The sequence below is a fragment of the Theropithecus gelada genome, chromosome 17, assembly GCF_003255815.1.
Source record: "Theropithecus gelada isolate Dixy chromosome 17, Tgel_1.0, whole genome shotgun sequence".
Classification (NCBI taxonomy): Eukaryota; Metazoa; Chordata; class Mammalia; order Primates; family Cercopithecidae; genus Theropithecus; species Theropithecus gelada.
In genome coordinates, this window is record NC_037685.1 from 70,881,136 (window position 1) to 70,906,569 (window position 25,434).

General features: G+C 33.3%; 1 protein-coding gene across 2 annotated transcripts in view; it reads left to right on the forward strand.

Moving 5' to 3' along the window:
* Positions 1–25,434, forward strand: part of COG6 (component of oligomeric golgi complex 6) — a 102,574-nt gene that overhangs the window by 10,505 nt on the left and 66,635 nt on the right. For both annotated transcript variants that reach the window (XM_025364607.1, XM_025364606.1), the window contains 7 exons: positions 12,799–12,910; positions 14,875–14,957; positions 15,316–15,386; positions 17,521–17,614; positions 22,491–22,619; positions 22,696–22,787; positions 25,041–25,105. In XM_025364607.1, the coding sequence (XP_025220392.1) occupies positions 12,799–12,910; positions 14,875–14,957; positions 15,316–15,386; positions 17,521–17,614; positions 22,491–22,619; positions 22,696–22,787; positions 25,041–25,105 (646 nt within the window). The remainder of the gene's footprint in view (positions 1–12,798; positions 12,911–14,874; positions 14,958–15,315; positions 15,387–17,520; positions 17,615–22,490; positions 22,620–22,695; positions 22,788–25,040; positions 25,106–25,434) is intronic.

Consider the following 25,434-nt stretch of genomic DNA (forward strand, 5'->3'; position numbering starts at 1 on the left):
ATGGAGATACTACTACTTTAACTGCTCATTTTGCGGTAGGTCAGTATACTGTAGTATAGACCACAGGTCATCAAACTATGGCCACATGCCAAATCCAGCTCACTGCCTGCTTTTGTAAATGTACCTTTATTGGAACACAGCTATGGTTGTGTTTACATACTATCTATGGCTGCTTTCACCCTACTGCAACAGAGTTGTGTGGTTACAACAGAGACTATATGTGGCCTACAAAGCCTAAAATATGTACTATCAAGATTTTTATGGAAAAAGTCTGTGACTCCTGATCTGTCTAGTGTTTTTTGTTGTTCAGGTCAAGATCAGTGGGTTGTAAATTATGATTTATCAGTTATTACTACTATTTAAGTCAATCATAGCTAGCCTTAAAAAATAAATTAGAATAAAATAAAATAGAAAATAGTTTGGGTAGCTGGGCATGGTGGTGCACACCTGAAGTCCCAGCTATTCTGGAGGTTAAGGTGGGAAGACCATTTGAGCCTAGGAGTTCAAGGTTGCAGTGAGCTATGATAATGCCACTGCACTCCAGCCTGGGTGACAGAGGGAGACCCTGTCTCTAAAAAATAAATAAGTAAAAATAGTTTGGGTGAATATTATTTTGTGAAGCCTTTCTTTCAGTTTTGGTAATGGTTTTAAATGGTTTAATATTATGGGTCATAGTCAAGGGTTTGAAAAACACTGCCCTAGACCAACAATGGCAAATACATGACCCCCAACTCCTTAGTTTTACATCCATTGATCTTGACATTCTTTCATATTGAGCCCTTAATCCTTCTTAATACAATTCTCTTCAGGCTAAAATTGATGAATGGGAAATTATAAAGAGTGCAGAGGTGTAAAGTTACTTGTGTAAAAGGATATCATGGGCTACTGAGGACTCAGAGATCCACTGGAATGATCCATTGGAGTTAAAATGGTAACCAATGTAACTTACTTTTCTGTCTTATAAAAACATGGAGAAAATGTGACAAAATTAGCAAAATAAAATATATGTACCAATATCATCTAAAAAATACTATCTTTAATAGCACAAAACAAAACAAACATTTTCTTTACCCATATAGGAAGTACGTTATCGGATATTAGAACATGTACCTTATCTTAGAACTGTGGCTTTCAAACCATAGTTCATTGAACCTTAGGGTTTCTTTGCAAGATGTAGAAGGATAATGCAGTTTTGGAGGTCAGATTCTCTCACGTTAATTTTAGTTAGAGCAATTTCACTTTTATTTATTTAATGTATTAGGATTTCATATAAGATTTTGTTTGAAAAAAGGGTTTGACAGCAGGAAAATATAAAAATATTGCCCGATTTTAAGACTAGTTGAAAGGAAAAATACCAAATAAAATAGTCTCTTGATTTTATTCCTTATGCCAGAGAAAAATCTTAAAAAAAAAACTAAGTATCAAAACTTTATAAAAGTTTAATCATAATTTCATGCATTTAATTCCCTTTTTGTTTACTAACTACCTTCCCTTTCACTAAAATCCACCTTTACCCATTTTGTGATTTCTACAAGCCAAAATGAGAGCAAGTTGATGTTGTCCTCAGATTTATTGAATTGCAAATTGCCTGGATATAAATTAATTTTAGGAAATCTGGCCTTAAATTCTCTTTTATCTTGTTTATGTCATTCTGTATTTTATAGCTGGATAAATGGTCGTACCCCCACATTGGTGGTTAATTACTTGATGTTGACCTCTAAGTCAGCTTTTTTTCCTGAAAAGTCTGTAAACTTTTCAAAGCACCTTCAATCCAATCCTTTTATGTTTAACATTTAATCAAAGACTTTAGAGTATATATAGACAACTTAGAAATTGTGAATGACACAAAGTATGGAATGTTAAGTGTGAAATATCAACAGATTTAAGCTTTTAAGAAAAAATGGGGCTGGGCAAGAGGGTGAATAGGATGGTAAAGGGTCTCAAAAAATGACGTAGGGTTGAAAAAACCAGAATTGTTTATTTAGAAGTATAGGACTAAGAGGGACATGGTGGTGTCTTCAAATATTTGATGGTATTTGATGATCTTTCTGTTTAAAAAAGGGCTAAATTTTATTATGTATTGCTGCTGAGTTTGGAATTGAGTTTTAAAGGAGAAATTTACAGGTAGCAAATTTTGTTTTATGATAAGCAAGAATTTTCTATCCCTTACAATTTGAACAATTAGTTCTTCAAAGCTTTTTTTTTTTAAATCACTGGAAATATTTAGTCTGATGTTAGGTGTCATTGGAGCCATCTTTTATTTCAGTTTTTCTTTCTGGTCTTTTACGTTACAATTCATGTATCCCACACCTTATCACAGTAAACATAAGAACCACCAAGGAGCTTGATAAAATGGCAAGTTTTGGCCTCCATCCTCAGAGATCTGACTGAAAAAAGTAAACAACTGTGTCTTTTGGTTAATGACTCAGTAAATCTTGATTCGGGCTCAGGATTCGGCCCCAGGTATTTTTATGCAGTGGTCCAGAGACTATAATTTGAAAGACCTGGGCTTAGACAAAATATTATTCATATTTTTAATTTTTTGTGGAATGTCCCTCTCCCTTACCTTAATTCTCTCATCTCCTAACTGGTAAACTTTGAAAAAACATTTAAACTTTTTAAATGTTAAACTTTATATTTTGAGATAATTATAGATTCACATGCAGTTGTAAGAAATAGTACAGAGATCCAAGGTAGCCTTTACCTTGTTTCTGCCAAAGGTAACATTTTACAGAACTATAGTATGGTACCACAACTAGGATAATGACCTTGGTACTATCTACCTGTCTTATTCAGATTTTACAGTTTTACTTGTTGGTGTATTTATTTTTATACATTTTATCATTTGTAGATTCCTGAATGTACCACCATAGTCACGATATGGTACAGTTCCGTCACCACAAATATTCTCCTGTTGGTGGTAGACAGTGGTGAGAAAAGTTGCAGACTAAGCCCATGTGAGAGATGGTTGACTCTGCAAAGCAGTCAGCTCTGTGAGGAAAGGCAATGTTAAATTTCTTTATCAGAATTAAGCCTGTGCCTTCACCGTAAAATTAGATTGCATTTTATAACAGTTCTTTTGAAAGAAAAGTGTCCTAGAAAAACACATGCCCTGTTAGAGACCTTGACATTAATTTTTCTCTAACTTAGTGCTGAACACAAAAACAAACGTTACTTTAATTAAAAATTGTGACTAAAACTAAGAGGATAACACATCAGTAATCCTGTATGCAAAGCCTATTTAAACATTTCCTGTTCTCAGTTAAATCTTTTTGTTTTCATTTTTAGTGTAATATGTATTACAGTTGTTTGCAATTAATTATTGATTTGATTGTCTCTTTATCTCCTAAACTGTGAGCTCCTTGAGAACAATGACAATTTCTTATTCTCCTTTTTGTATTTGCAGTGCCTGGTATTTCACAGATTCAATAAATAATTTTTGAGTAAATGAATATGGGAAGCAACTATAATGTTAGGAAAGGAACATAGAGTGAAAACTGAAAAATAAGCCTTGTATTGGAGCTTGTAATATGGGACTCTAAATAATGTATACAGGAGACAATATTAGAACATTGTGCTTCTGTTCATGTATTCTCAAAACTAAGCAAGGTTTATGTTTATTATTTTAGTCAGCCTATGGAAGTGTTTTGACCTGATAATGCTTTTGGGAAATGAAAATTCATGACATTCTAGTATCCCAAGAGCTATAGATATGATGTGCCAAGTGAACATTTGTGTGACTATATTTTAGGAAAGTTGCAAGGCAGAAATTATGATAACAGGTCTCTGGGGGCTGACACGGAGTTGGTTTTTCATTTTAAAATATCTTTTTAACAAGAAACTTCGTTAAACAAGCAGTTAGCTTTAGAAATAGAAATACTATGGGATTATTTGAATAATATGATACTCTTATTCAGACAAATGTATAAATGATATGAATGTTTTTCCAGCTGAGTGAGAAGTCAGTCAGTCATCAGGACAGCTGAGATGCTCTAATAGATAAAGCTCAATGTAGAATTTTCTTCACAGGACTGCAGGTTAGCATTTCCCTTTAATATTTCATTGGTAGCCAGACGATGGACTTCATTCATGATCAGGAAAGGCTGTGTGTACATGAACATACCTTTGTATTTTTAAAATACTACTGAAATCACTATTATATTTTTATTATCTCTTGTAAAGGCCCACCAGCCAGATTTCTCTCTGGACTCAGAAAAATAATTTCTGGAGAATGTTTGTGTGTGTGTATTTTTTTAAGTTCAGTATGTTAAAATGGAAAGAATATAGGATTTAAGACAAAAGTCTGAATTTTAATCGAAACCTTGGGTAAAAGATTATTAGATTTTTGATTTTATACAGTTATTTCTTAACCTCCCTTAACCTAAGTTTCTATGTCTGAAAGAAGGAAGGGAAAAGTATCTATGTCATGGGGTTTTTGAGATAACTAAATGATTTACGTAAGTTGCTGAACACACTGCATGACATACATTAAAGAATGTTGCCCCTCTCCACTCCTCCCTTTTATTGGACAAAGAAATCCATGTCACGCATCTTATTTCTATTTTTGCTCTGGCAACTAGGAAGCTTAGAGCTATTTTGTGCTTAATTGCAATAGCTTTCCTCAGATGTATTATTTACTTTCTCAGTCTTTCCCTTTATTTCTTACTATTTTAGTTTTTAACAGTTTTATTTTAATTGCATTGTAAACTACTTTAACTCAGGTTTTGAAATTGGTGGCATAAAAATATAAAACTTTTTCTTGCATAAATGGTTTTATATTACATGTAAAAATATACTGCAGAAGCATATATGACACATTTTCTTTCATTACCTAATAAAAGGTTAGGGGAAAGCAGGGGAGCATCACATCTCTTTTCTTCTTTCTTCCTATCTCATTTGTACATAGCAGCAACTATCGAAAAGAAAATATTGCCAGTGACATGCAGGGGCCTGACTCAGATAAACTGTAACAACTTTATTTCAGTCACACATATTGGACTGGAAATGAAAATTTGGGGCTAAGGTACAGTATGACTTATCTGTTTCTCGTGATTATGATGATCATACTCTAAGGGAAATAGTATGAGGAAAAATTTGGAAATAATCTTTGGTTTACGTATTTTAAAAATTAGGTTTGGAGATGGTATGGATTTTTTTTAATGAAAATTTTGTCTGATCAAATTTTCCCCACCAATAAAAATGAACTTTTTCTCCCTAACATTTTTTCCCCACCAATACAAAAGAGGTTTTGTTTTTTTCCTTCCTTTTTTTTTTTTTTTGTGGTCACACTTCATTTAAAGGGGCTATTGCTTTTTTATTTCCTGATTTAACTGTGTTTATCAACCAGGTAGACTTTTTCTGCATTCTCATTCGTTCTACCTGGAATTCCATTTCCCAAAATTCATTTGTTGAAAACTCATTTGTCCCTTAAGGTTCCCTGTTGTTTATGCCCATCATATATTTCAAAATATTTTACAAAACTTAAGAATTACAGGCTATTGTGTGTGTCACACATGCATGTACATGTTCCTTGAGAATGTATATATGTAAGTACATATATATGTTTCAAAGAAAGTCTTGCTTTCTTTAACAAATACTTCAGCTTATAGGAAATTGTATTCCACCATTGTGCTTTACAGTTTTATTATCTATTTTCCATGTTCAGCCAGGAACCTTTACTCAGTCACCAGAAAAAAAAATTAATTAGTTCCTTCTTTGTACTCCCACAACACATTATTCTTCTAGCACTTATTTTCTGCCCTATAATTTCTGAACAATTGCTGGACATTATGGTCTTTGACTATTTTAACTGGATAGCAAAGGCAGTGTATTAATGCTCTTTGTACCCACTCCTTTCTACACAGAAAACTTATCAACTGAATATATCTACACGGTTACTTTAACATTTTAAATAGTTATTGCTGACATTGCCTGTTAATATTTGACACTCTTACTTTATAAGAGTAATAGCAATTGTGCATATACTTAACTAAATGTTATTAAGGAGTGGGAAGTATCAAGCTGAAAGAATGTATTAGGTGCCTTTTAAGCTGTATTTTGTACAGTTATAATCATGTAATTGTAATTCAAAAGGTAGAGCCTTTGTATTGTAAAAACATCTTTGTTGAGATATAATTCACATATCATAAAATTAAAGTAGGTAGTTTATTGGTTTTTAGTATATTCAAAGCATTGTGCAACCATCATTATGATCTGAGTTACAACATTTTCACCATCCCAGAAAGAAAACTCATGACCATTAGTAGTCATCCAGCCTTAGTGAACCATTAATCTACTTTCTGCCGCTCTAGATTTGCCTATTCTGAATCTTTCATGCAAATAAGATCACACAATATGTGGCTCTTTTGGCTAGCTTTTTCCACATAGCATAAATACTTTTAAGATTCATCCATGGTACTTTAACTTTTTTGTGGCTGAATAGTATTCCATTGAATAGCTATACCACATTTTGTTCACCTGCTCACTAGTTGATAGACATTTGGGTTATTTCCACTATTTGGCTGTTGCAAATAATGCTGGCTGTAAATATTTGTTTACAAGTTTTTGTGTGGGCATATGTTTTATTCCTCCTAGGTATATATTTAGAGGTAGAATTGCTGAATCATGTATGGTAACTCTTTGTTTAACTGTTTGAGGAACTGCCACACTCTTTCTAAAGAAGCTGCACAGTTTTGCATTTCCAAAAGCAACATATGAGGATTCCAATTGCTGCATATCTTTGTTTTTAATCTGTCATTTTGATGATAGCCATGCTACTGGGTGTGAAGTACTGCTCATTGTGGTTTAGATTTGCTTTTTCCTAATGACTAATGATGTCAAGCATCTATTTATTGCTTATTGGTATTTGCATATTTTCTTTGGAGAAATGTCTATTTACGTCCTTTACCCATTTTTTGTTTAGGTTACTTGTGTTTTTATTTATTGGTTGTAAAAGTTCTTTATATATTCTGGATATAGGTTTTTTAGCAGATACATTATTTTCTCCCATTCTGTGAGTTATCTTCACTTTTGTGATATCATTTGTAGCACAAACATTTTAAATTTTGATGTAACTCAGTTTTATCTTTTTTGTCATTTGTGCTTTATTTTTGAATATAATTTTGTATTGAAGTTATTTTATCTATTTGTTTTAAAATACTAAGATAAAAATTTAGAAATTTATCAGGTTTTAAAATCATGGCGTGATACTGGTAATGCTGACGAGTGAACAACCTCATTACAGGATTTTCTCTCTATTGAGTTTTAACCAGTCTTTCAAAAATGTTTAACTTTCAGTTTGATACTTTATAGAAACTTAAAGTGGAAAGTTTCTTCTTTTTTTCTATTTTAGGACCAAGAAAAATATTGTAGAAATACTCTTCCTTAAGGATTGTAATTGATAACCAGATTCTTGAAGATCCTGTCAAACAGGTTATTTCACTTATCTTTCCATCATATGAATTAGGTAAAAGGAATCTCTTAAGTGTAAAAAACTGCCTTTTCGTTCTTAAATTTTTTTGACATAACGTTAATATAAATCTATTGTATAAAATTTAAGGAAAATTAAAATCAGATATAACTCTACCACTCAGACAAAACCGCAATTAATGTTTTGGCATATTTCCTTCCAGAGTGAGTAGGTGTGTGTGTTGTTAATATTTTACTTTTTTCAGTTAATATTTTATGTCCATTTTCCTACGGTTTTTTATTTCAAGAGGATCATTTTTGGAAGTGTCCTGCAATACAATGCCTAAAGTTTTCTCGAAAAAGGTTAGAACAATTTCTACTTCCATTGTGTGTCTAATTTATTAAATCCTTATGAGCATTAGGTATCATCATTAAAAACTTTGCCAATATAGATGAAAAATATTATCACACCACTTTATTTTTATTTTTATTTTTTATTTTTTATTATACTTTAAGTTCTAGGGTACATGTGCACAACGTGCAGGTTTGTTACATATGTATACATGTGCCATGTTGGTGTGCTGCACCCATTAACTCGTCATTTACATTGGGTATATCTCCTAATGCTATCCCTCCCCCCCACCCCACGACAGGCCCCGGTATCATTTTAATTTAATTTTTCATTTAATTTAATCATTTTAATTTACATATCATTGAATAGTGATGAATCGACATGTTTCTCATTTTGTTTTGCCATTTGTATTCTTTACTTTTTTTTGTTTTGGTTTATATCTTATGTCCCTTTAAAACATTATTTTGAAATTATTTGGTGTAGGTGAACCTAGAGGTAGAATTAAGATATGACACAGATAAGTTTTCAAGAAAAAGAAAAGTACCACAAAATTCATAAATCATGTTCTGGGATGATTTGAAGGAACATGAAGATTAAGTAGTCTGTTTATTTTAAATACTTAGGCGATGTATGACTGGACATACTGAAAATTGATGTATGTGTTCCCAACCTTGTCTATGGTTTTGCTTTGTGTGGTTTCCATTACTTATGGTCAACTGCAGTCTGAAAGTAATAAATGGAAAATTTCAGAAATAAGCAATTTATAAGCTTTAAATTGTGTACCATTTTGAGCAGCATGAGGAAATCTCAAGTGGTTGGCTCCCACTTTGGTGGGACTTGAATCATCCCTTTTTCTAGTGTGTGATGCTATATACGCCACCACTCAGTAGTCACTTAGTAGCTCTCTCAGTTATCAGATTGAAAAACAGTATGTGTAGGGTTTGGTGCCATCAGCAGTTTCAGGCATCCACTGGAGGGTCTTGGACTGTATCCCCCGAGGATAAGGGGGGACTATTGTGGCTCTTAAAAATAAGTGGGGATTCCTATACATACTTTCTTGCAAATTTTATATCTGTAAAATGCCTTATGGATCATTTTATGTTAGTACATATAGATCTACCTCAGTTTTGTCTATTATGTATTTTTCTGTAGTATGTATTTCACATATTATTATTTAACTTATACAATATACAGTGATTGTATAAACATAATCTTAAATACTCTGGAAGTTATAATTTATATGTATTATGTTAATATTTATCTCATATACTTTTTACTTAGACATTAAAAGCCCTCCAAAAGTTCCATATGTTGATGTAAAGTAAGGACAAGGTCTGTGTCATAAGTGCCTTTTGTCACACTGTTCTCTGGCATAGGCCTTATACATTGTAAGTCTCCAATAATGTTATTTGAATGAGTGAATATTCCCAAACCAAATCACTGGACCATTTAACAATAACTTCCTGTCAGAATGACTGTGAAAATTTACCTGGAAAGAATACATGTGGTAAAACTAGAGTAATATGATAATAAAAAATGTATTAGAATTTATTCTGTCACTACTTTTAAAGTTGCCATCTTGATATATCAAACTCTTGTTTTAGTATTGTGCCCGTTATACAAATATTTTTGCACCATCTCTTTTGTAGCTATATTAAGAGCCTATGTTTCAGTCTTTATCTCGTGATTGATTTTTAGATCCAGTCAGCCACATTATTTGGAATGAATTGTAATGATTAAGGGGTATGATCAAAGTGGGTAACACTTGTTTTGATTACAACAAAATGAAACTATAAACTAAAGAGACAGATTTTTCTTTGTGCCTAATAAATTGATTCTAAAGATAGATCCAAAAAAGCTCCCAAAAACGTTTTATTTCACATGGTTAATTTGCATAGTCTCTAGGAATTTGATGAAATTTTATAATTACTTTAAATTCTTTATGATAATGACTGGAACTTTTAAAAGTATAAAACAAAACCTGTTAAGGTAACTCTTTAAGCTTTTTAAAATTCATTTTTAATTTATAATTGACATAATGATTATATATATTTATGGGGTACAATGTAATGTTTCAAGGTAATTACCATATCTATCACTTTAAACATTTATCATTTCTTTGTGGTGAAAATATTCAAACTCTTCACTATCTTGAAATACCACTGCATTGTTACTTACTGTAGTCACCCTAGTTTGTAATAAAACAGTAGAACTTACTTTTCCTTACTGTAACTTTGTACTTGTTGACCAATCTCTTCCTCTCCACCTCTCCCCACTATCTTCCCCAACCTCTGGTAACCATCATTGTACTCTCTATGAAGTCAACTTTTTTAGGTTCCACATATGATACGAGGAAGATCAAGTGATGTTTGTCTTTCTGTGCCTGGCTTACTTCACTTAACATGATGTCCTCTAGATTCATCCATGTTTTCACAGATGACAGGATTTCATTTTGTTTTATGGCAGAATAGTATTCAATTGTATGTGTACACACACACACACACACACACACGCACACATTTTCTTATCCATTCTTCTGTACATGGGCATTTAGGTTGATTTCATATCTTGGCTATTGTGAATAGCACTGCAGTAAACATGGAAGTGCAGATGTTTCTTCAACATACTGATATTATTCCCTTGCATATATACCCAATAATGGTATTGCTGGATCACATGATAGGTTTTAGTTTTTTGAGGAACCCCACACTGTTTTCCGTAATGGCTGTACTGATTTATATTCCCACCAACAGTGTATAAGGTTTCTTTTTTTCTCTACATTTTTTGCCAGCATTTGTTGTTTTTTGTCTTTCTGGTAATAGCCTTTCTAATTGAGGAGAGGTGATACTGTGGTTTTGATTTGCATTTCCCTGGTGATTAGTGATGTTGAGATTTTTTTCATATAACTATTGCCAATTGTGTGTCTTCTTTTGAGAAATGTTTATTTAGGTCTTTTGCCCATTTTTAAATCAGATTTTTCTGTTATCGAGATGTTTGAGTTTCTTATATATTCTAGATAGTAGCTTCTTGCCAGATGCATAGTTTGCAGATACTTCCCATTCTGTAGGTTGTTTCATATATTTAAAATCCTAGAGACTCCACCAAAAAATTGTAGAATTGTGTAAATATTAAATGAATTTAGTAAAGTTGCAGAAGACATTATCGACATACAAAAATCAGTAGTGTTTTCATACACAAACAGCAGATTATCTGAAAAAGAAATGAAGAAAGCAATTCCATTTATAATAACTACAAAAAATGATAAAATACCTAGGAATAATCTTAGGGGGTAAAAGATCTCTACCATGAAAATTGTAAGACAGTGATGAAAGAAATTGAAAAGGACACAAATAAATGAGCAGATAATCCTGTGTCCATGAATTAGAAGAATTAATGTTGTTAAAATGTCCATAGTACCCAAAGCAATCTACAGATTCTATGCAATTACTATTAAAATATTAGTGACATTCTTCACAGAAATAGAAAAAAATCTTAAAATTCATATGGAAATGCAAAAGAACCTGGATAGTCAAAGCAAAAAGAAGAAAGCTGGAGGCATTATATAGTACCTGACTTCAAAATATACTACAAAACAGCATGGTTCTGGTGTCAAAACACATAGACCAATGGAACAGACTAGAGAACCAAGAAATAAATTCATGCATTTACAGCCCACTGATTTTCAACAAAGGCACCAAGAACACACGTTGGGTAAAAGACAGTGTCTTCAGTAAGTGGTGTTGGAAAAACTAGGTAACTACACACAGAAGAATGAAACCAGACCCTTATCTCTCACCATATATAAAAACAAACTCTAAATGGATTAAAGAGTAAATTATACGACCCCAAATTATATATAACTACCAGAAAAAAAAAATAGAATTGTTTCATGAAATTGGACTGGGCAAGGATTTTTTGAATAAGACCTCAAAAGCACAGGCAACAAAGCAACCAAGCAAAAATAAGATAAATATTAAGATAACATTCAGACATCAGTAATAAGATGATTAAGAACATGACATTTAAATCTGTGTAGAATCAATTAGGTGATTTCTCATTTGCAATAAACAGATCTTTGCTGCCACCTGGAGGATTTTTCCTTGTAAGTTTCTTTATTCAGTAGAGCATTAGCAATAAACTTCGAATTTAAAACCTCTCATCTCAAAGGTGCAAATAAAACAGAGATGGCAGATGCATTGTATCATCTATACAAATAGTGTTTATGTTTATCTTTGTTCATTTTATTTGAAATTTGTTTAATTGTGGAATATTACTATTCTCTGAATATTGCTAGTGAAATACTTTTATAACTATGTATTTTCAGTTCTGAGATACAGAAACCAGGAATGTTGAGTTTCTGTTCAAGTAATTTGTGTTCCTAACTTGCCTGTGGTATTGATTCTACTCAGTCCCATAGGTCCTTGAGTGTGCCTTTTTCTGTCAGCTAGTTTAGATAGGTTGCATTCAGATAATATAATTTAAAAGGTTGTTTTTATTACTATATTTTGAAGAAAAAGTGGGGAAGACAAAAGTGGATATGTGACTAGCAATTTATGGAGAATTAATAAAGGCATTCTTACCTTCTGTAACATAAACTAATAAATTTGATTTTTGATATGTACTTCATGTGAAAACATAAAAGGCTAGGAATTGTTTTAGTGACTGAAGAGAAATTGGTTGAAAACAGGTACATATTTCTCCCTTATTAAAGCAATCTAGCAAACTGCAAGGTGAACTATTTAAGTACCTGTAAGTGGCTGCAAATTTGTAATGCAGGGACCATGCATGGACTTATTTTTTCTTTTGCATAATGATCAACTCCATTGTGTGCAAGTATCTGAAATAGAACAATATTAGCTAATTTTATCACCTACATGTCTGATAAAAGTATAATATTTGAGGCAGAAACAAGACTTTTGAAAATGTTGAGAATTTTTCATACCTTTGTTTTAAAAAGTTATGTCTGAGATATAATTTGTTTTAAAGCTATGCAACTGAATAAGATGCTTGACTTTTATTGCTTGTTTTGAATATTACAGCCAAAAATTAGAGATAAGAGCACAAGTGGCAGATGCCTTCTTATCCAAGTTCCAACTGACTTCTGATGAAATGAGTCTTCTCCGAGGTACAAGAGAAGGACCCATTACTGAGGTATCCTGACTTTCTGTTACAATCATTTAAAGTTTAGTAGTTACAGATATTAGAGAGAAATTGCGTTTTTGAAGCTTTATTTTCCCATTTTAAAAAGTTTCATCTGAGAATATTTTTATGTTTGGAAATTTAAGATGTGTATTTTAATTATATTTTTCAAAGTAATACATGTACTTTTTGAAAAGTCGGAGTCAATAAAGCTTATAGAAAGAAAATCTATGTCACCTATTTTACTCTTCCTCACCTCTAGGTCTTTTGCCAACCATTTTCAATGTTATTAATTGCTTCTTTTGTAAATTCTATATTCCAGATCTATAGCTAAAAAGAATATGCTTTGATTATCTATGTTAACTATTTTCTGTTGATTCTCTATTGTGAAATGTGAGGATTTAGCCTTCTACCCACTCTGTCTCCTCCCCCAACACAGATAGTACACACATATGTTCTCTTTATCTCCTTCATACATCATAGTACAGTTAGACCACATTTTCTATTTTCTTTTTCTTTTTCTTTGAGACAGGGTCTCGCTCTGTCACCCAGCCTAGAGTGCAGTAGCACGAACACAGCTCATTGCAGCCTCAACCTCCCAGGCTCAAGTGATCCTCCCACCTCAGCCTCCCAGGTAGCTAGGATGACAGGCATGCACCACCACTCCTGGCTGATGTTTTTAATTTTAATTTTTAGTAGAGATAGGGCCCACTGTGTTGCCCAGCCTGGTCTTAAACTCCTTAACTCAAGCGATCTGCCTACCTTGGCCTTCCAAAGTTCTGGGACTACAGGTCTGAGCCGTAGTACCTACCACACATTTTTTATTTTCATTACAGTGACATTACAGTAATTGAATGTTCTTTCTTTTATAACTTTGTGTCTTTCCTTGGGTTAGAAATCGCTTATTTTTTCATCTAATTAATTTTTTAAGCTATTTCATTCTTTCCAAACTGGCTGACAGTATTATAAAACCTCTCGAAATGTTAAATAACAAGAAAAAGTTTCATTTCTTTTTTTTCTTGAAGACATTAATAATTTTTCCAAAAAGGAATCTTTTGGTCTTCTAGCTGGGAAGAACTGTAAACTTAAGCCTGTCGTCATCATTGTGGGCTCAGAGGGCAAGAAGGGTTCTTGAGGTGGGGAAGGGTTCTCACTGAGTGTCTCTGAGTAGGTATCACTTTTACTGGCTTGGCTAAAATGGAACTGGTCATTTGGGTGTAGAGAGGTAAATAGGTGAGATAATTAATAGAGATATTATGTATTAGTATGTACTGTCCTCATGTTTTGAGGAACTTTGTGCTTTTGAAATATTTGATATATCATTTTTTTCTCCCCTTGGTAGAAATTAGAAAAGGAAGATTATTATTATTATTATTTTAAGCTTTATTCATCAAAGAAAAATAACATATCCATTATTTTTCATGAGTGGAACACTATTTGTGGCACTCTGAAACCTAAGCCTCCAGTACATTTAAATATCAGTCAACAGTTTGGCATCTGTCACCTCCTATATATTTAACTTTGCATTCTACTCTTGGACGAGGGAGCAAGAATGAGTATACAACAGAGATATAAAACATCATCTTCAGCAATAAGAATGCCAGGCTTAAGTAATAAGATGTGTAATACACAGTATGTTTTTTTTAATTTACTAATTTTTAGTTTTGCATTTCTCACTAGACTATGTACACTTCTTGAGGACAGGGATTTTTGTCTTTATAAATTTTGTATTCCTGGCAACTGTCAACACTATTTGGCACGTAGTAGGAACTGGATTAATTTGTTAATATGTCTTAAGATGTGAATAAATACCAGTTACATCATCTATGAAAACTTAGAGAAAGTTGAGATCAGTATAGGAAGTCTTCGTTAAAATAGGTGAAAGAGTTTGTTTGCCCTTGGCAGTGACCTTTCAGTTTTAAATAATGTAATTTTGCCTGAAGCATGGACATAAAGTCACATTCTTAATTTTAAAGGAGTTTTTCAAGGCACTTGGAAGAGTAAAACAGATTCATAATGATGTCAAAGTTCTCTTGCGTACAAATCAACAAACGGCAGGGTGAGTAACTGCTCGTTGAACTAATTGCATTGCTGCTTATGTTTCCAAAATTTTAAAGATATTCTAGATTGTTTGTGAAACTATATAGCATTTTGTGAAATAGAAGTTTAATCTTTATTTATCTTTAGAGAATAGTGAAGTTATACCCTGACAGGTTTAGGCTAAAACAGCAGTTGATAAGTAAGTGATGGTTAAAATGTGACATTTACTTAATTGTAGAAAATTATTGAAAAATCATTCCATAAAATGATAAAAAGTTAATATGTTGTAACATGTAATATGCAAACAAAATAATTAGGTGCTTAGATGTAGCTGTTGACTAAGATTTAAATTATAATAAATCTTTAATTTTTTTTAGTTTAGAAATTATGGAACAGATGGCCTTACTTCAAGAAACGGCTTATGAAAGACTTTACCGATGGGCTCAAAGTAAGTGATTTATTTTATGTTGTCTACATTCATGAACATTTGTAGTTGTTTTTTAAAATTTTACTTGGTCTTTGATATATTTTGATTTTAGTAGTCAAAAAATTTTTTTAAATAAAAATAGTAATTGTATTTGATTTTTAAATTTTTACTTGGTCTTTGATGCATTTTGATCTAGTAATCAAAAATATTTTAAATATTTTAAAATATTTAAAAAACAGAAAAACAAACTTCACGTTTGAACACACTGTTTTTGTGTTTGTATCATGAGCACCTGCTATCGGCCAAGCAGTATGCTTGATTAAGTATGAGAATAAAAACATGAAGACAGTTTCTGCCCTAGATTATCTTAAAGCAGATTAGGTGTCTCTTGTTGTTTACATAACTGTAAAGTTGTAAGTGGTAAATTGATTTTCTGCTGTTGCTGTAGCAAATTATTACAAACTTAATGGCTTAAAACAACACATATTTATTGCCTTACTCCTCTGTAGGTCAGAAATCAGACGTGGTTCTCACTATGCTAATATCTGAATGTTGGTAGACCTGCATTTGTTTCTGTATGCTCTAAGGGATAATCTGTTTCCTTGCTCATTCAGTTAGTTGGCAGAATTCAGTTCCTTGTGTTTGTAGGACTGAGGTCTGTGTTTCCTTGCTGGCTGTCACTGAGGGTTTTTCCCAGTTTCTAGAGGCTGCCCGCATTCTTTGGCTTGCGGCCCCTTCCTCCATCTTCAAGCCAGCCAGCAATGTCAGGTCAAGTCATTTTCTCATGTTGATTCTCTCCTGCCTCATCTTCCATCTCATATCTCTAACTTTTCTGCCAGCTACTTAGGTTGTGAGGCCTGTGTGATTACCTTGGACCCACTTGGGAAATCTGAGAAAATCTCTCCATTTTAAGGTCTACTACCTTAATTTCATTTACAAAGTCCCTTTTGCCACGTAAGGTAACATATTCAAAGATTCCAGGGATTAGGATGTGGACATCTTTGGAGGGCCATTATTTTGCCTACCAGGAATACTTTATTTGCTTTAGTTTTGTTTGAAAATGTTTCAATAGACATTTTGCAAATAGCCTTTTAAAACCAGAGAAGATATTTAAAACAAGCAAGCATGGAACAGGAGCACATATTTTAATAGGTGTTACCAACCAGCTGTTGGAATTAAATTTAGTTAACCAGCTACTCCTGTACTATGCTCTGCAAATGGAATTCTCTGGTCTGGTTGGTTAAGTCTTTATCTCTAAAACCTGTTTGTTTTTCTACCTATCTCCTTTACATTGTTTGCTTCCATCTGGAGTGTTGTCTGCCTTTCTCTCGTTGCATCTCATTGTATTTTTTTCATATATGTCTTATCTCACTAGTTTTCTACTTTCTCAAAGGCACGGACATTGACTCAAATTTCTTTGTGCTTCCACAAGATCTTACATAGTGGCTCCCAACTGTGGGCCTCTATCTTGTGGAGACTATGAAGACATTTTAAGATGTCTTCAATTCTCTGTGCATATTTTGTTTTCAGTCAGTGCATGCTAGAAAGTATACTGCCAGTGTGAAGTCCTTGTGTACCAAAGGTTGGGAATTTCTGAGAAGTTCTAAATTTGAATGTACTAGGCACTTGTGAGCATGTTATAGATAAAATTAGAACAATAAAGAAAAGTTGGTGTAGAGATTTTTAAGAGTTTAAAATTCAAACTCTTTTGAAATTATAATTGTGTCACTATATATTGGTTAACCACATTAACAATTTTAGCGAACTGCTTAAAGATTGCTTCTCAGGGAAGGAACTGATAATATATTTTTAGTGCTCCTCCCTGCCTCCCTAATACTGTCATGCATATGGCAGTTATTAGGAAATACTTGTCCATTGGTTGGTTTTTTCAGAACTCTAGTTTTTTATAATAATAAAATACAGCTTTGGGGTATACCTGGTAGCATATGTGGTCATTTAAAGTTATATAACTACTTAAGCTTAACTTTTTAGTTTGGTTGACAGTATAAATTAGTTTTTGATTGGTATATCTAGGTTTTTCTGAGGAATTTTTTTATGGAGTGTTTGCCATAGAATTTAGACTCCTGGAATGCAACAGACATAATAAACATCTAAGCTGAATTTAACAAAAGTTATAATGTTAATTATATTTCAGGTGAATGCAGAACATTGACACAAGAATCATGTGACGTATCTCCAGTATTGACACAGGCAATGGAAGCCCTGCAGGACAGACCTGTCTTATATAAGTTGGTGACTTTTTCTTAATTAAAAAAGAATGCCTACTTTTCTTTTGATAATTTACTTTAAATATCAGTATTAATCAAAAGCATATATAATAGTTTGAGTAATATTTGTAATAATTTACAACAATACTATTCACCTTAACTTGAATTTGTTTCATGGGATATCAGCTTATTTGAATTTTACATACTATAGAATACAATATGGAAAGAGAAACCAAAGTGTCTCTGTATCTAGACTACCTCTTATTTATATAGAGGTTCAGTGACTTTTCCCCTGTCATCTCATTAACTCCCTTAGAATTGTAAGTAACTAAAACTCCTATATGAATCCTTCCCTACAGAGACTGAAGTCATACCAGGACTGAGAAATATGGTTATGCAGAGATGAAAAAAAGAATATTTAATATCAAGGTTCTATTAATAGGATTTAGGAAGAGAGGGCCCAGGTCTTTGATCTCATAATTGACGCCAAACAAGAGCTATGTGGTAGTGCTTTGGATAAGAATTTAATGCATTTTATATTTGTTGATATGTTTTTTATTATTTTATATTTTAATTTTATTCGCTTAATTTTTATAAAATAAAAAGTAAATTATTTAATGCTTAGAGTAGTATGAGCATAAGCTTTCGGTAGATGTAGGGGTTGATGATATTACTAATTCTGAAAAGAGGAAACCAGGGGACTCTTACCAAGGTAGTACATCCTGCTGTGACTCATCCCTTTCAGTTTCTGCTTATACTATTTTTAGAGGACCTTCCCATTACTTTCTGATTGGAACACTACTTATACTATCATAAGGTCACAGAACACAAATGCTGAACAACTGTGTAAAATAATAACACCCCAGAGCTACTTACTGAGTACTCTGTGTTAAGTACCATTTTACATTCTAGAAACACAGCTTCAGTAAAGCACTGCCCTCAGACTGCTTTATTTTATGGAACTGGAGGTAAACAAATGCATTTTAATTGAATATACTAATTGCTAGTCTAGAAGTCATGTCCCAGATGCTGTGTGGCTCAAGTATTCTGAGGTAGGGGAAAGAGTGAACGTCAGTGAAAGTTTCCTATGGAATTAGGTATAAAGTGAGTTCTGAAGGCTGAATAGGCATTTTCCTAGAAGTAAAGGAAGAACAGTTTCCAGGTTGAGGGAACAGTAATGCAAAGATATACATTGAGAGAACATGCACCTTTGGGAAATTAATTGCAAAAGCTTGCCCTGGCTATTGAATTAGGAGCAACAGCTGGATTTGTAATAGCCCTGAATGTTGTGCATATAATATGATAAGTTAATGTTTACCATTGATCAGCAGCTTAGCAGTTCTTTGAAATTTCTTTCTCAACTTTTTCACTTTAACGTATTGGCATTGATTATGAGTCTTTTAGCACTTAAAACATTTGGTGTTTGATTTTAACAACTGTTGCATTGTCTGCAGATTAATATTTATTCACAAGGTTAATCTTTAAAAAAAAAAAAAAAAAAGCCTTTGTGTGTTTTGGGCACCTGAAAACAACAGCTGACTTCTGCTATGCAAATAAATTTTTACTGAATTATAGTTCTTTATCAAAACTTGGAAAGGAGCAATATTAAATGGCTTATAAGGTGGGCTCCTGAGTCAGATTTCTTTGAGAAGTCCTTACACCGTTATAAACTTCAGTTTCCTTCGCTGTAAAATGAAGATAATAATAGTGCCTATTTTACAGGTTTGATGTGAAGATTAAGTTACATTGTTCACTTGAGGCACGTAGTGTGATGTTTGGTACATCACTAAATTTTAGATATTATTTTTATTTTGAGAAGAGGTGACTAGAAAGCTGTCAGCTAAGGAGGGGTGTATTTGAGGGCTACATGGCAATCAGAGAAAAAGCTTGAAAGATAAAGAATGGAACTATAATGGAGAGTCAAAGAAGGTTTATCTGTGAAGGGCATATGCTAAGAAGCAGGGGGCAGTAATGGCAATTCGGAAGATTTTAAGAGACATTTAGAAGTTGAGTGGGGGAGTAAGTTTTTAAGACCAGATGATTAGAACAAGATAAATGCTAAAAAAGAGGAAATTGGCCTTTCATTAAGTAATTATTTTCAAAGTGGTAGTTTCCTTACATTTAGGGAAAACTTAATAATGTGTCATGCTAACCACCAGATGGCACTATATGAACTTAATAAGTAATGTCTAAAAGCTTCACTGTCCATTATTACGTCTCAAGTAACGTAAGTATTATAGGCAAGAAAAATGTCAATTATTGAAATCCCTGGGGAAAGTTGCCATTACTCAGTGTTTCTTATGTAGTATATAACTGGAATGCTAATGCATTATTGACTTTTAATAATAAATCATGTATAATTATAAATGGAAGTGAGAAATTTTGATAATTCCTTTCGTAAGCCTTTAGAATATAAGTTATTTTAAAATGTAGTAATATGTACAATGCTGATTTTTCTTCCTTCTTTATGTATTTGTTGTGTTTCAAAGAGGCACTTCTATACTATTATCTTTTAATTTGCTTTTTGATAAAAAAATTTTCTCCTTTTAATTTGTTTTTTGACCAGAATTTCTTTGACGGTAGCTAAAACACGATTTTTTAAATGAGACTTAATTTTAACTAGGGGTATTTGAGAATATGTACATAATTTGAACATTCACCCTGAAAAAGCTCCATTTTGAATTTTGATTATTGTTGGAAGAATGTCTGATTTTGGTGAAAGAATTTTTCTTCTGTCTCCGGGCCTTCCCAGGATGTTTCATGTCTAAAGATATTGAAGGTTCATATGGCTTATGCTGTTTTTGCTTTAAATTATATTTGTTCTATAGGAGGATTGACATTAATATTAATGTTTATTGATATTTTATAGTATTAAACAGATGAAATTCCAGTGTTTGCCAGGCTTGGTAATTTACCCCCTATTTAAGATACCAGTAGATTCACTGGATTCTGTTACAACTGTGGTCCCAGTGGACAGTCCTAGAAACAAATTTTGCTGTTTATTTTTACTGTGGTTAATAGGGTCTTGGGAATGAGGATTAGCTTTATATACTTAAAAAGTTAAACATTTGTGAATTTTGTGCTGTGATAAGCAGTCATATTTCAGAGAATCAGGTGATCATTTAAAAGAAGGCATTCTTCACACTAAATGGATTTATAATTTAAGAGCATGAGGGAAAAAATAGCAATGAGCATTTTGGTTCTAATTTGTTTAAAAAATAGAAAGTAAATGCAAGGCAATTATGCAATTTAGCAAAACTTAGCTGGATATTACACTTTCCCTTTTCTGTACTAGTATGTCACCACAGGGAATCTCAAAACCATTTCTTTTTAATGGAAAACAAACACACAAAGAACCATAGTCTAGTTAATAGTAAACAGTCCTCAAAAAAAGTTCATATTCCTAAATATTTATAGCTATTTGCCAGTTCTACAGGCTTTCTCTTTTATTTGGAAGTAAACCATCTTTCACATGTTTACCGAAATGTGGATTTTTCATCCAATTAACAGCATATGAAAGAAAGCTATGTAGCCTAAGATATTAATTATTTTGGGTATCTTGGGAAGTTTTGGTAATAGGTTATTGACATAATTCTTAAAATTTGGTATGGTAGAATACTGTTTAGAGGTTTACAAGTTAGTCTAGAATCTGCTGACATCAGACTGCTAAAATATATTGTGTTTTTCTTTATACTTTTAAAATGGAAAGAACTTTCAATTGAGGGATGGATGTCAGGAATGGTGGTGATAATGGGAAACAAGACTGAGTCAAGTCAAAGAAATGGGTACTACAGAGAGCTCCAGGCCCTTTTTATAAATTGAATCCCAAATCGTCCTGTTCCCCAGTTAAAAGCTTTCCTTCCCTACCAGTTCCTTCACCTTAGAAAGCCTTTCCATGCCTTTTCAATTATAATAGGTGACTTCTTAATACATGTTTTTTAAAAAGGTAACCGCTTGTATATGTGATTGGTCAGTAAATTTAAGGAACATCTATTATGTCTAATATTGGAGTCAAAATAAGCTTTTAAAAATGGACAGCAATTTTTAGAGCAAATTTTGGTGATAAATTGTGATAGTATGTATAAAGAAGACTTTTTAATGTAGAAGAGAAAATCTCAATTTTTGGACTGCGAATTCTTTTATTTTTTTCTGAGACAGGGTCTTGCTCTGTGGCTTAGGCTGCAGTATAGTGGAGCAGTCACTGCTAACTGTAGCCTGAACCTCACAGGCTCAAGGGATCCACCTAACTCAGCCTCCCGAGTAGCTGGGACTATAGACATGCACCACCATGCCTGGCTATTTTTTTTTTTTTTAATAATGAGAAAGGGTCTCATTATTTTGACCAGGCTGATCTCTAACTCCTGGGCTCAAGTGCCCACCTTCCTTGGCCTCCCAAAGTGGTGGAATTGCAGGTGTGAACCACCACACCCAGCCTTGGATTGCAGAGTTCTAATTATAATCAGCTTTTGAGAACTGTTATGGCTTTATGTAAAACAGTAGAGCATCGTTTTAGACTATAAATATATATACTGAAATATACTGAAACCTAATATACTGAATATACTGAAACCTAAAAAGTTAAGTCTTCCCACCTTGGCTTGATTTTCCTACTTTTACTAAGTCCATTGCTTTATCCCTTATTACTGCTGCCTCTGCTTTAGTCCCATATCCCAGCATTGTTTCTTAGGAGGGGTAAAAGTTTTTACTTTTTGACTGAATTTTCAATGCGCCAAAGTTATCTCTTAAATATTTTTTTCTTGTTTGAAAGCAGTGTTGCTTGACCGAATGCCTAAAAGAGCTTTAAGTACTTGCTTGTCTCAGAAATTGCATGAAAATCTGATATAGCCACTAGAGACAAAGAACCCCAACCATTTTTTATACAACTTGTTTCTTCTAGATATACCTTAGATGAATTTGGAACAGCCAGAAGAAGTACAGTTGTTCGTGGATTTATTGATGCGCTCACAAGAGGGGGCCCCGGAGGTACACCTAGACCAATTGAAATGCACTCTCATGACCCATTGAGGTATAGTAATCAGACAGCAGAAGAGGAGTGGATGTTTTTCCAAAGGAAATCTTCATTAACATTTAGTTTTCATTAGGTATGTGGGAGATATGTTGGCTTGGCTCCATCAAGCTACTGCTTCTGAAAAGGAACACCTTGAAGCTCTCTTAAAGCATGTAACTACACAAGGTGGGTCCACCGATTATTATTGCTAATGCCTACATCCTGAAAATAACCCAAGCATCTCTGTTTCTACTCTTGTTGCCATGTTCTTCACTTAGGTAAACACCTTGATGGTACAATAAGTGTCCTGATTAGTCTTTCTCTTCTCTGGTTTCTCCCTCATTCTGCTAATAGACTTTCTCTTCCATCACCTTTGTCCTGTCACTCAACTGTTGGGTTTTATAGTGAACCCTAATGACCTTTCATATCAAACCTAGACTCCTCTGTGGCACTTTTAAGAAATTTCTGGAATATCTAGCATACATTATCTCAAATCCTCTGCATGACGCTTTAAAGGTACGAGGTGGTATTATCTTAGTTTTATCTGTGTGTAAACAGGCTGAGTGACTTGTTTAAGGTCTTGAAGCTACTAATTCTTTCATTTCTGCTACCCAGCCTCTTTTTTCATTCTCATGACACTGTTTTAAAATTTTAAAACCAATTATCATATTTGTTAGTATGTTTCTGCATTGCTACAAAGGAATACCTGAAGCTTGGTAATCTATAAAGAGGTTTAACTTGACTCATGGTTCTACAGGCAGTAGAGGAAGCATGATGCCCACATCTGCTTCTGGTGAAGGCCTCAGGAAGCATAGAGTCATCGTGGAAGGTGAAAGGGGAAGAACCAGCATGTCACATGGTGATTGAGGGAGCAAGACAGAGAGATGGGAGGTGCCACACACTTTTAAGCAACACTGACTATTGTGAGGATAGCACTAAGCCATTCATAAGCGATCCACTCCCATAACCCAAACATCTCCCACCAGGCTCCACCTCCAACATTGGGGATTACATTTCAACATGAATTTAGAGGGGACAAACACTCAACTACATCACCATATATACAGTGTACTTAAAATTTTTGTCTTGATGTCAAGGAAGAAAAATAACTGTAGTTGAGAGTTGCTGATGTCTTGTTTACAGAATTCCCAATCTTCTTAGTTGTGATTACCTAAGGAGGCCTGTTTTAGAGTTTGAGGGTTTAGTGTATGTATGATTTTAAAATGTTCTATTTTTGATAGGAAGTTAAGAGAGACACTGTGGCTTGGTATCACTTGACTGTTTTACACAGCTCAGCCACACGCCTCTGTGGTTCACATCTGCAAGATGAGTCAGTGTTATGGTGGTAATACTAACCTCATAGATTCTAACTCTTCAGTGTCAAGATTAGACTCAGCATATGTTAGATTGGCACAAAGTGTGCATTGTTAGGTTCTCTTTCTGTTATTATTCTCATTACCCCGTTTAAATAAATGTGTTTCCTTAAAGATGTTTTAGAAAAGTATATATAAGGCAGTGTTAAGGAAGAAAATAGATTGTAGTTAGATGAAGTAGGTTATTCTATAGGAATGACTTCAATCTTCTGGGCCTCAGTTTTTCCATCTGTAAAAATGAAGGTGGTTACAAGCAGTAAATGTCAAATACCCAGTACAGAGCTTGATAAATAGTTGGTGTTTGGAAAATACTAGTTTTTCTGTAAGATTTCAAGGTGTATTTTTCAACTTTATACCCTCAGTGTATGTGCTAAGCAGTACTGCCTGGAACAAGATGTTTGTAAAATAAATGCTAATACATCTTGGCATCACTTCATTCAATGAATACATTTCAGACTTTTTTTTCCTCTGTCTTATAAATTTAATCTTTTTCACAAAGAAATATTCATTTTATTAACTCAAAATCAAATGAATTAAGGCTTTCTAGATGCATATTAGGTATTATCACAATTAGTAATATGTTAACACAATTAGTAATGTCCCAAGAGATATCAAACTTACTAAAATATTGTTATGGTTAATTTTTTTTTTTTTTTGAGACAGAGTCTCACTCTGTCGCCCAGGCTGGAGTACAGTGGCGCAAGCTCGGCTCACTGTGAGCTCTGCCTCCCAGGTTCACACCATTCTCCTGCCTCAGCCTCCCGAGTAGCTGGGACTACAGGCGCCCACCACCACGCCTGGCTACTTTTTTGTATTTGTAGTAGAGACGGGGTTTCACAGTGTTAGCCAGCATGGTCTCGATCTCCTGATCTTGTGATCCACCCAACTTGGCCTCCCAAAGTGCTGGGATTACACGCGTGAGCCACCACGCCCGGCCCTGTTATGGTTATTTTAAAAGTTATTAGTGCCATTAATTATATGTATTATATATTATTTGTTTTTTGAACTTATATGAAGCAAGGTATAATATGGAAACAAATATTAATTATGTAGTAATTAATTTTAGGTATTGAAGAAAATATTCAAGAAGTTGTTGGGCATATCACTGAAGGTGTGTGCAGGCCTCTAAAGGTAAAATATTTTGTTTTTACATATGCTATATGGTACCTGGTTAAATTATTACCTTATTTGTAGGAACTTAAGAAACTGATACCAACTCAAATACAATCTATAATTTTTTCAAATTAGCACACTAATGTAGACTAATAAGAAACATTTTAAAATAATAATTGCCGGTTTTCTCTCTGAGAAAGAAAATTGGTAATATTTGTAGTTTGCATATATTGACGTATCTTTTACAGATTATATTTCCTGTAGTAATTTTTCTTATTTGATTGAGAAAAAAATCTATTAAATTTAAATAGCAAATCTATGAACTCTTAACAGAGAGATTTACTAAG